The sequence below is a fragment of the Myotis brandtii genome, unplaced genomic scaffold (genome assembly GCF_000412655.1).
Source record: "Myotis brandtii unplaced genomic scaffold, ASM41265v1 scaffold1234, whole genome shotgun sequence".
Lineage (NCBI taxonomy): Eukaryota > Metazoa > Chordata > Mammalia > Chiroptera > Vespertilionidae > Myotis > Myotis brandtii.
Window position 1 is genome coordinate 484,535 of NW_005354309.1, and position 12,045 is coordinate 496,579.

At 58.2% G+C, this 12,045-nt stretch overlaps 1 protein-coding gene across 4 annotated transcripts in view; it reads right to left on the reverse strand.

Annotated features, from left to right (window-relative positions):
* The window catches only part of PDE4A (phosphodiesterase 4A, cAMP-specific), a 42,997-nt gene that overhangs the window by 4,910 nt on the left and 26,042 nt on the right, over window positions 1-12,045 (reverse strand). For 3 of the 4 annotated variants that reach the window (XM_005859180.2, XM_014533959.1, XM_005859181.2), the window contains 12 exons: window positions 10,643-10,785; window positions 9,922-9,958; window positions 9,753-9,823; window positions 8,926-8,975; window positions 8,628-8,740; window positions 5,116-5,209; window positions 3,207-3,424; window positions 1,423-1,521; window positions 1,143-1,307; window positions 883-982; window positions 622-776; window positions 283-405 (listed from right to left, as the gene is read on the reverse strand). In XM_005859180.2, coding sequence (XP_005859242.1) covers window positions 283-405; window positions 622-776; window positions 883-982; window positions 1,143-1,307; window positions 1,423-1,521; window positions 3,207-3,424; window positions 5,116-5,209; window positions 8,628-8,740; window positions 8,926-8,975; window positions 9,753-9,823; window positions 9,922-9,958; window positions 10,643-10,689 — 1,272 coding nt within the window. In that variant the 5' untranslated portion in view covers window positions 10,690-10,785. Of the gene's footprint in view, window positions 1-282; window positions 406-621; window positions 777-882; window positions 983-1,142; window positions 1,308-1,422; window positions 1,522-3,206; window positions 3,425-5,115; window positions 5,210-6,702; window positions 7,147-8,627; window positions 8,741-8,925; window positions 8,976-9,752; window positions 9,824-9,921; window positions 9,959-10,642; window positions 10,786-12,045 lie in introns of those variants that run through there. The other variant, XM_005859182.2, reaches the window with a different exon arrangement.

The following is a 12,045-nucleotide window of genomic DNA, read 5'->3' on the forward strand; positions in this document are numbered from 1 at the left end:
TAGGGGAAATGGGGGAGAGGGGAGGGGAAGGTGGGGGAGAGGAGAAGATGGGGGGAAGGGAGGGGAAGGAAGGGATTGATGAAGGGAAGGAAGAATTGGGGGAGATGGTAGGAAATGGGGGGAGATGGGAAGGGAGGTGAGGATTGGAAGGGGAAGATGGGAAGGGAGAGAGAAAAACAGACAGGAAGATGGGCAAGAAGAGAGCTGGAGAGCAACCCAGATCTGAAGGGTGGAGGGGAGGGGACAGGACCAGTCTTCTTATATGATGTGTGAAGGGGGCACCTGGATGCGGTCGGAGTAGTTGTCCAGCAGAAGGACCCCTGAGCTGGTCACTTTCTTGGTTTCTACCATGGTCTTCAGGTCAGCTAGGAGGGTCATGTGCTTGGACATGTCGGTGGCCAGCACCTGTGGACAAGGGGGCTGTCACAGGGGCCACTGGATCTCCCCACCAGACCGCTGTGCGGGCCGGAGCTTCTCAAGTTTTCACTGGGCACGACCTGTCCCCACAGGTCCCGCCAAAAGACTCCCCCCGCCCAGGGGCCTTTCGGTCTCAAACTCAGACCTTCCCACGGTGCCACCCCTCCAAGCCGACCTTTCCTGGTCTGCCCCCGCCCCGCCCACCATGTCGATGACCATCTTGCGCAGGCTCTGCCGCTGGCGTTTGCTGAGGTTCTGGAAGATGTCACAGTTGTCCTGCTGCAGCAGCTTGAAACCCACGGCCAGGTGGTGGTTCTCCAGCACCGACTCGTCATTGTACATGAGCGCCAGCTCCGAATCTGCCCAGGCGGGGCGGGAGGTCAGGGGGAGAGAGCGCCCACAGGTGGGCCCGCCCACCTCCACTCCAACAGGCCCCCCCCCCTTCCCCCGTGGAGGGGCGCTCACTGGTGTTGATGAGGAACTGGTTGGAGACCCCGGGGTGGTCCACGTCGTGTATGGCAGCTGCAAAGAGGGCTGCGAGGATCTCCAGGTCTGTGAATACAGCCTGGAGGCAGAGAGAGGGAGTCAGAGAGACACAGGGTTAGAAAGATGGAGGATCAGAGAGAGGAACGGGGTCAGAGAGAGACGGAGGTCAGAGACCCAGAGTCAGAGACGGGCAGTCAGAGAGCGGGGTGAGGGAGGGGGGTGAGGCGGGCGGAGCTCACGTCCAGCGCAGGTGTGGCCAGCAGCACGTGGGTGGACTGGAGCACATCGGCGGCGTGCAGGCTGTTGTGGTAGGCCACGTCCTGGTGGTAGTGGTCCTCCAGAGTCAGCATATATGTCACCATCGTGTCCACCGGGATGTGGAACTTCTTCAGGAGGTCCCGTTCCTGAGGACAGGTATGGAGAGGCGGCGACCCCCACTAGCCCTTAGCTCCCCGCCCTGAGCCCCTCCCTCTCACTGCCTCTCGCCCGGCCCCACTCAGCCAACCGCCCTCCTCCTACCTGGAATATGGTGTACATGATGCAGCTGAGGGAGCGGCCCCTGGCATAATCTGACACGTGGAAGATGTTCAGGCCCCACTTGTTCAGGTCCTCCAGCTCCTGGAGGAGATGGAGGCCAGGCATCAGGAGCCTGTGAGGGCTTAGGTCTGAAGGTAGCGCCTCCATTGCTGACCCGTGGGTGGCATGCTCAGTAGTATCGCATTTACAGCCCAGGGCCCACTGGGCGGAGAAACAGCAAAGCAACCACAGCGGCTGTTTGTGGAGTGATTATCATCTGCCAGGCACTGCACTAGGCGCTTGGTCTCATTTGACAGGGGCAGAGAAGGGATGTGACTTACCCAAGACCCTGTAGCCTCGAGCTAAACTGCTCATGGGGGCCAGGAGGAAGGAAACATGGGCTAATTTTCCACGTCTTCCCAGGATCCAGAACAGTGCCAGCTTAAGAGGGTGGGGGCCCAGCAGGGGGCCCAGCACAGCGCATGCTCTAGGGGGGGGGGGGGGGGGGGGGACACACCTAAGGCAGCACGGGCCAGGGTCAGCTCACAGAGGGTTACAATAAATGTCGGCGGAGTGAGCCACTGAGAGAGCAGCACGTCTACAGTACAAACCAATGCGAGGGCCCCTCGGCTCAAGGTCTCTCGGAAGAGTCAGACGCCAAACCCAGGTCTGGCCTGCAGTGCACACTGTTGGGGTTCTGCCCAAATCCCCTTCACCGGCCACTGGCCCACCTCCTCGCTGCTGGGACTGATGCTTCTAAGGCTCACGCTGCCCCATTCTCCAGAAACTGCTTTTCCCCCCACAGGAGCTACATGGAGGGGATGATGCATCCCCCCTGGGGCAGCCCCAGCCAGTGATGACACAGGGCTACAGAGGCCGGCGCGCTCCCTCAAGGTGGGCTCCCCTCTGCGGTGCTGCTCACAGCTCCCGGTGAGACCCAGCTGAGGCCAGGCTCCAACGGAACCACCTCCTTGCTTAGCTCCTTTTGCTCCTGCTCCCAAGAGTCTCAGAAAGTTCATGTTATGCCCCTGGCTTTTATGACAGACCTATATTAGGACCCGTTCCTGCTCACCGACAGAAATCCAAAGAGGATTTTTGCCTTTACAAAAAAAGGTGAAAAGCCAAAACGGAAATCAGTGCTTAGCGTTTGTTTTGCAGCAGCGGTTACACAGGCGGCAGCACCCTGAGCAGCGAGCGGCCCAGCCAAACTCCTTCCCAGGACCGCACGGGGCACCTGGGCATCCAGGCACCAGAGCTGTGAACTGTGTCTGTGAGCACCTGTGCTTTACCTCAGTTCATCTTGTGCAACCATTAGCGAGATGTGTCCTAAGTGTCAGAAAAGCCTAAGAGAGCTTGTAAGGGTGTTACACTTCATGTAAAACTGGATGTAATTGTTTTGATCATTCTATATAATAAAAGGCCAATATGCAAATTGTCTCCTCAACCGGGAGTTCAACCAGGGGGCAGGGCAGGCCAGCCAATTGCCCGTGGCCCCTCCCCCTGGCTGGTCCCACCCCCCCCATAAGCCACCATACTCCGATCGGGGCGGACCGGCCGGATCCAACCCTTGCTCGAATTCGTGCACTGGGCCTCTAGTAAACCAAATAAAGACACATGAATTAACGCTAACGGCTTCATTTTACACCATGTGGGTTTACGAAAGGTTTCATGGGAATGCTCTGGGGACCCGTCCACCCCAATCCGCATCTCAGGCTCACCCAACACCCAGTCCTTCCCCAGGAAACCCTACCCCTCTCCAGCCCAGCCCCTGCTGGGCCCCCACCCACTTGGGCCAGGAGCTCCTCTTGGTCTGTCTTCACCCCAAAGCGGGGTATGCTGGCGTCCGTCAGGCTGCTGCTGTGCGTCATCTTCTTCACCCCCGTGATCTGAGACATAGGCTGGAACTGTGGCTCCGGGGGTGGGGGCTGCTGGGAGGGTCTCGGCCGAGGTGCCCTTTCTCCATCCCTCATCATGGGTGATGGGATCTCCACTTCATTCTGCTTGTCTGTAGAAGATGGAGGAGAGCAAGCATGCGTCCCCCTCAGAGGTCCCCTCATCTGGCCCTCAGCCCCCATCCCATTAGCTTTGGGAAGTTTTGCCCAGGACGGAAGACCCCTTCTGGGTGTCATGCTGTTGGTTACTCATAGCTGGAAACCAGAGGGGAGGTCGGAATCTTTCTGGGAAGTTGGTGGGCTGGGGTGGGGACTTTGGGGCCTGCCAGGAGCTGGGAAGTGGCCCCAGTCCAATCGCAAGGTTTGGCAGGGGGGTGGCATGGAAGTCAGGAAGTGGGGTGGGGATGTCAGAGAGGCTGCCTGCCCTGATTGGAGGTGGCTGGGAAGACAACTCCATGGTGACGGAGAGTACTGGTGGGGATGGCCAGTGCTGGGAGGAGGGAGAGAAGGGTGGTCTTTGGCTCCATGGACCCCCAGCCCTACTGGGTAACACCAGTCTGCCTGGCAGGTAGGCCCTGGAGCCTTTTTTCTGAGCTTTCAAGGGCCTCCAGAGCCCAGTGAGGGCCACCCATTGTGACCTGCCCCCCCCCCCCCCCCCAGTCAATGACAGGGCCCTACGGGGGGTCATTTGCCTGCCATGCTCCCATTGGCTGGATCTCAGAACTTGGCACAGCCACATCCCCACTGGTGGGAGCATTTGAAAATCAGAACCTTCTCTTAAACTTGGGGTGGGGTATACACCTCCTGACTTTGGGAACCTCTGGTGATAAATTGTGAGGGTGAAATCCCACGTTTGTGAGGAATATTCTCAGCTTGGGCTCTTGAGTTCAGAGGGTGGGGTGAACTGGAGATACCCAGGAGCTTGAGGGTTCCGATAAAGGTGGGGTACTCTGCATTAGGGTGCCACTGAGAGGAAATGCTCCTCAGTTTGGGGAAATCTCTTCCGGTTCTTAAGCTTTAGAAGTCTGTTGAGTTTGATTATCTAAAGTTTGGGGATACTATTGAATGTGGGAGACTTTTCAGCTTGAAGGTTTTTTATTTAAAGTTTGGAGGTTGTTTGTGGATTCTTCAGGGCAGAAGTTTCCTTACATTTGAGAGCCCTACTGAGTTTAGACATCTCTCTTGAATTGGGGGGCTCTTCTTAATTTGGGGGACTCCAAGTTTGCAGATTCTATCGACTTTTGTGGGGCTTTTCAGCCTGGAGGTATTTTCTTATTTTTTTTTTTTAAGCAAGTATTGGTTGAAGAGAGAGAGGAAGACAGAGAGAGAAAGAGAGAGCGAGAGGAACACAGACTTGCCAAGCCCCGCATTCATCGTTCATTAGTTGGCTCCAGCAGGTGCCCAAGTAGGGATCGAGCCCACAAACCCGGTGGCGCATCAGGACAACACTCCAGCCCACTGAGCCACCCGGCCAGGGCTCAGCCTGGAGGCATTATCAAGTTTAGGAATCCTATTTGAGTTTGGGGGTTTCTTGGGGTCATGAGTTTCAGAGTTCCATGGGGGTTCCCCTGAGTTTGGGAGAGCTTTTCCGTTGGGAGAGACGTTGAAATGTGGTGTTCTACAGAAGTTAGGGTCCCACTGGATTTGGGGGCATCATGAGTATGGGAAGTCTTGACCATGGTGACTTTGACCTTTGGAGAGTTGAGTCAGAGTCCACCTTGGGCAAAGGTGGGCAACAGGACCCCAAGGTCTGGGGGGGCCCTCCAGCCCAGGTGTCACCCCTGCGCGGGCTGCCTTCACTCACCCAGGAACGTGGAGGAGATGTACTCAGAGACCTGGTTTCCTGACCTGCTCATCTCTGACAGGTGTGTGAGCTCCCGGTTTAGCATCCTCTTGAACTAAGGTGAAGGAGGCAAGAAGGAAGGAATGATGGAGTCGAGGAAAAGGGGGGAAGTCAGCCTCGCCCCCCAAGAAACTTCTGAAGACTCCATGAGTCCCTCCTACTTCTCTGTTCAGCCAACAGAGCCCCCAGCAAGCTGCCAGAGGGGAGGGGTCAGCCCTTCCTCTCCTCCAGCTCCCGATGGGAGTCCCCAGGCTTGGGGAGTCCCCAGGCTTGGGAAGACTAGGCATATCTGTCCTTGCCTGAGGAAGTGGGGCTCCCCTGCCCATAGCTCTCCCTCTCCCCCCGCAAGGAGGAGCCAGAGGGGCACCTGTGGAAGGGAGGGGCTCCTAACAGGGAGCCAATGAGGTATCGGGAGAATCCCATTGCCATGGAGATGGGAGTCTCCTTAGCAACTCCCCTTCCAACCAGCTTCTGGGCTTGGGGGAAAGGCGGGGTAGGCTGCAGGCCCCTTAACCCTTGCCTTCCCAGAGCTATTCCTGGCCCCTGTGTCCCCAGACGGGGACCCCACTCCCGGGGAGTCCTGGCCTCCGGCACTCAGCCCAGTTGGGAAGGAGGGGACACAGCTCCCAAGTTCTGGGCGAAGAGAGGTTTGTCTGGAGCAGGGGAGAATGGTGAGCTTAGGAAGCCCTATTCGGTCACCTGGCAGAGGGGTTTCCCCATCATCGCCCCCTCTCCCCTGGCCCCAGGAGGCGGACAGATGCACAGATGAATGTAATATACCCAGCACTGGGCTTGGGGGCCTCTCCTGGCGCCCCCATGCTACTTCACACAGCATCTGCGGTGACATTGTGCAAGGAGGAGAAAGGGCACCAGCTCCCGCCCCCCAGCTGCCAAAGCACCCCGAAAGCAGAAGCTGACAGTGTCCAGAGATGCAAGAGGGACACTGGGCAGGAGGGTAGGCCTAAGTGGCCACCCTGGACGGGCACTTCCTCCACCCAGTGCTGCCCGGAGACCCTGGGCACATAAAGAGAGAGACACACACGCACACGCACCCGCACCCGCACACGCACACGCAAGATGGACCCACAAAGTCACAAACCGCACACAGATTTCTGTTACACAGTTCACACAGCCGCAGACACGTAAATCAAGGGGCATGTACAACAAGGTGGTCACTGACACTCGAGGTCACATGCCCCAGAAAGATCATGTAGTTCTGGACTCACAAACATGTCCAACACACAATACAATCGGAGCCCTATGATCTCAGACAGGGCCACACCATGCCCCAGGCAAACAAGCATATAGTTAGGTGGCCCCACACCACTGCGGACACACATGTGTGTACCGACAGTCACACCCAGAGAGATCCACACCCCCAGCCACCCACCGTCTACACCCAGCCCTGGGCCACACACAGAGACACAGTCATAAGCATTCATTTCCAGGCCACACACGTGCACAGCTGAACACACAAGTTCAGACCAGAGGTTGATGGGTCAGAGGTCAGAGGGTCTCCTGCCCATCCACCACCCCGAGGTCCCCTACCTGGTCCCACCAGCCCACCAGCCATGGCTTGGAGCAGGTCTCGCAGAAGAAATCCACCAAGGGCATCTTGGAGTCTAGCCCCGCTCAGGGCTGCCGCGCACAGAGGCAGAGCTTGGGGAGTCCTGGGGTTCACAGCCACAGTGGGGGGTGGGGGTGGGATGCTGGGCAGGTGGGCAGTGGAAGCGGGAGCCGCGGAGGGGCCTGGGCCGGCCCAGCAGGGCTGGGGGCTCCCTTCCCCTCCGCGCTCCCGGTGGCAGCCCTGGTTACATGGTCTGCCGGCCCCTGGCCTCTGCGGGCCCCCCCACAGCAGTGGTCGGAGGTGGCCAGGGACCCCTGCCCATGGAGGGGCAGGGCGAGGGTCCCAGGAGGCGGCTTCAGAGGCTCTGGGCTCCGTTTGTGCGCCTGTGTGTGCGTGCTCACTGCAGCACTGGCAGGCTGCATGTGATGTCAGCTGGTGCCGGGGGTGGGGGGGGGTGTTAAAGGGGCATCGGAGCCCACAGACCTCGGCCAGGCCCAAGTGGGGCTGCCGGGATAGGCAGGGCAGCACACACCCCATCGAGGACATGCCTCCTCCAGGGACACACCCAGAGACAAAGACACACACCCGGAAGCTCCCCACACTCACGGACATACACAACTCTGAGACACACCTTCCACGCTACCACGGCCAGACACTGGGCACACTGAACACTCACAGATATCCAGATGCTTTTAGTGCTACCCGACCACATGCACACACACACACAGTCACAACTCTGACGGGTAACACCTTTGTAGGTATATAGCTGAGTCCATAGAGATACAAATGCCTTCAGACACGCCCCTTCCAACAACACAGACCCACACCCAGACATGGAGACACACGCCAAGGGACAAACACTCAGATACGGGACACACTTATAAACACACACTCAACACACCCACAGACACTTTCAAACAAACACAAATACCCATGTGCCCTTAGACACAAACACCCTGACAAATCCATAAGGGAGTACACACACACACACACACACACACACACACACACTCGCAGATTCACATTCAGAGATACAGTCACATGCTCAGATGCTCAACGCACCCTCAGGGACACAACCACCCTCAGACTGATATGTTCCCAGACAGATCTCCACCCACAGGCATATGCACTGCCCCCAACTGACACCCCCACCTGCACACTCGTTTCCTGACCTGCTTCCTCCCACAGGGGCTGCCACTGAGCCGCACACTCCAGGAAGCACCAGGCACTCGGCCTACTTTCTGAGCAGTGATCCTGGAGTTGTGCAGGGCACGGTCTGCACAGCTGTCCATGGAAGGCTTGCACCCTCCCCTGCAGCCCTGCCAGCACACGCGTACGTGTGCAAGCACACACGGAGTCACAAACACATGGAGACACACACCACAAATGTGGACCAACTCACACCTGTAGACATACACATCCCCCCGGCACAGACCCACACACAACCCTGCATAATCGCCTGTGCACACCCACACCACCCATAGGTTCACATCTGTACTCCACTCCGGGCCGTCTCTTGGACCACCCCGCGCCACACACACACACACTGCTAATGTGTAGCCAACAAATGGACAGCCACACAGACTCACAGCCACAGGTACATACCCATAGATGATACAAGCACACCACCCCGCCCCGAGAAACATGATTGTCTATGGACAGATGTACACACACACACACACCAGGACGGACACACACACACACACCAGGCTCCCAAGGTCCTGGGAGAAGTAAAGATCTATAGAAGCTGTGCCCCCACCCTATAGCCCTAGCCACAGATTGGACCTGCCCACTGGGACCGCCCTGTTGCTAGCCCCTCCCCACAGGCTCTGCCTAGGAATAGCCCCACCCCACAGCCCCACCCAGGGACTGGCCCCGCCCTGCCGGCCAGCCGAGGTCCACACACCTTGTGCGACGCCATCTCGCTGACTGAGCGGTAGGTCTGCATGGTCTCTAGCTGCTCCAGACACCAGTCCAGCTCCTCCAACGTCTCGCGGGCCAACTGCTGACATGTCTCCTCTGGAGAAGGGGCAGCAGGGTGGTGACGGGGAGGATCCACAGGCAGGCCCTCAGAGGCCCGGCCCGTGGCGATGGGGTCTGCCAAGTGAGTGGGGTGTTGGGAAAGGGGTTGAATCTGCTACCCTGGGCGAGGGACCCCCACTGGGGCAGTAAGAGGGGCCCTTTTCCACTACCCCTGGGCTTACCTGACAGTGTGGCCTTGCAGACTGGGGTTGGGCCACTCAGTGGGGATCGCCTGCAAAGAAACGGGGCTCCAGTGCCAGCCTGGGCCCCTCCGGATCCCTGCCCCCCTCTCCGTGAGTGGTGCCGATACTCCTTTTGCTGAGCGCTCAGTGTGTCCCAGGCACGCTGCCATGTACTCTGCAGCCTCTCACAGAACCCACAAGAACCCATTTTACAGACAGGGAAACTGAGGTTCAGGGAGGTGAACCAGCTTCCTGGAGACTACATGGCTGATCAGCAGTAGGGTCAGGTCTTGTGTCTCCAAAGTTCCTGCTTCCTTCCATGCCCCGCCCCCCCCCCCCCCCCCCAACTCCCAGAGGGACCAGCAGCTCTCAGCCATACCGCTGACCCAAATGAAGAAGAAGTGCTCCTATTCAGTGAGCACTTACTATGTGCTGGGCAATGTTTTAGCACTTTCCATTTATCATCTTCTGGACTCCTCACAGCAGCCATCTCGTGGGGCAGCTATTAAATTCTTATTTTATGAAGGGGGAACAGATACACCACAGGATCCTATCTGTCCAGCAAGTTAGCGTAAGGGCAGGAGTGGCCCCGAGGCCGGGGTGGCTGGCCGCCTGTGGTCTCACCACCCTGTATCTGGGACCCTCAGTCTTTATGTATAGAGGTTTCTGTGTCTTAGGCATTTGAATGGCAAGAGTTGACTGGCTCAGAGGGAGCTGTTACCTGAACAGACAGATCAAGTGCCTGCCTGAGGTCACAAGGCAGACCCAGCGTGGACCCAGCTGTGCTTAGCTCACGATCGCGGCTGTTGGGGCCCAGCTCAACTTACTTGTTGCTGGGAATGGGCACGTTGGTCAGGAGTGAGAAGTTGCTGCGGACACTCCGGAGACTGGCCAGCACCTGGGATCGGGACGGCAGTGAGGAGAGGGGACTGGGCCCCTGTCCCCAAGTGTGGGGGAGGTTTGGGGTCCTTTCCCTCCTTGGGGGCGAGGTCTCACCTGGGCAAATGGCGTCACGATGAGGTCCTCAGCATACCTGTAATCCAGGACAGGGGTAGGTCAGGGGTCCGCACAGTGGGACGCCAAAGGACCTGGGAGTGGAGGGGGCGGGGCGCCAGAGAAGCAACTCTCCTGGGGGACACTCCGTAGGGGCCGGGCCCAGGGAGGCTGGTGGGCAGGGAGGGGGCTCCTTAGGGTGGGGGGAGAGGGCACTGACACCTCACAAGAGTGAACATGCTGCAGGGGCCAGTCCTGAAGGAAACGGTGGTAGGGAGAAGGGCTCAGGTGTGTGGGGGCAGGTGAGAGCAGTGGGTGGGGAGGGGAGTAGGGCAGAAAGGGGCCTGGGGGTGTGTGTGTGAGATGGGTACCTTGATGGGTAGGGCAGGGCTGGAGGATCCAATGAGAGGGGAGGGGGCTGAGCAGGTCTGGGGGTGCTCACACCTCCGTAGGTGGCAATGATGAGGGAAGCTGGCTTAGGAAAGGCTGGCGGAGGGGAGGAGAGGCTGCTCAGCAGAAGGGCTGGGTGTGGCTGGGTGGGGGGCAGAGGTAGGGTGGGCACTCACTGGATGGACATGCTATAAGGGACTCCACTCCTGACGGGGAAGGGGGCGTTTGCCCTCCCCTGGGGGCTTGGGCAGCGCGCCCCCTCCTTGCTGGGAAGGGCAGCCTGTGAAAGGGCCAGGCCTGGAGTAGCTGGCAGGTGGGGTTAGGGAGTGCTCACGCCTCACTGGTGACTGACGAGTTCCGGGACATGGTCTTGGGCGACATGTCATAGTCGCTGTCGGAGCGGTAGAGGAAAGATTCGCGGCGCTGGCTGGTGGCCGGCCGGCGGGGGACGGTGTAGGCCCATTCTCCGCCTCGAAGCTGCAGGGGCGGCAGGAACTGGGGTCAGGGGGCTGAGATGGCTTTGGGGAGGTTAAGAGGAACTGGGCGGGGGGGCAAGGGAATTCCTGGCAGAAATGAGGGACAGATAGAGGACACTAAAGAGAGAGACACCCCAACAGAGATGGCAGACAAAGAATCGCAGGGATCAACAGTACTGAGAGCCTCTGTGAGCCAGGCGCTGTGGTAGGTGCTGGGATACATTAGTGACCATGACCTGTGCTTCACGGGGATGACATGGGAGGGCTGGACTTTCCACACGTTGGCCTAGTAACAACGCACACGCCAAGTTGTGGGGTTCTCATTGACCCTGCTTTTCCCACTGTACCTCACATCAGCCTCACTGCTCAAATCTATGCAGAATTGGCCCACTTCTCAGCCCGTCTGTGGCCAGCCCCCCTCATCACTTGCCTGGACCAGTGCATTCTCCTCTGCCCTGGTCCCTGGCTCCTGTCTTTGCCCCTCGGTCTGTTTCCCCCTCAGCAGCCAGAGGGACCCTTAAACACTTGAGTCAGGCCATATCCCTCCTCTGCTCAGAACCTTCTATGGCTCCCAACTCACTCAGAGGAAATGCCAGAGGCCTCGCTGCAGCCCACCAGGCCCTGCCTGGGACCTCCCACTCCACCCATCACTCACTGTGCTCCAGCCACAGTGGCCTCCTCGCTGTTCCCTAAACATTCCATACACGTTCCTGCCTCAGGGCCTTTGCACCGGCTGTTTACCCTGCCCAGATCCCCAGTGGCTCCCCTTTCACCTCCTTCAGGCCTCAGCTCAAAAGTCGACTCCTCAGGAAGGCCTCCCCTCACCAACCGCTGTCATGATATTTCATATTTCCCTTTCTTAAAAGCATACTATTGCCTGGCTGGCATGGCTCAGTGGTTGAGCGTCAACCTATGAACCAAGAGGTCACAGTCCAATTCCCGGTCAGGGTACATGCCCAGGCTGCGGGCTCAGTCCCCCGTGTGGGGCGTGCGGGAGGCAGCCAAAGCCGATCAATGATTCTCTCATTATTGATGTTTCTCTCTCTCTCTCTCTCTCTCCCCTAACCTTTCCTCTCTGAAATCAATAAAAATATATATTTTAAAATACTAGTTATTGGACATAATCTATATTTTGCTTCTTTACTGTTTGCGTTGTCTTCTAGAAGTAAGTACTGCAGATCAGGGATTTTTGTCTGCTTTGTTTACTGCTGTACCCCTTGGGCCAAGAACATGGCCTGGCACATAATGGACGCCCAGTCAA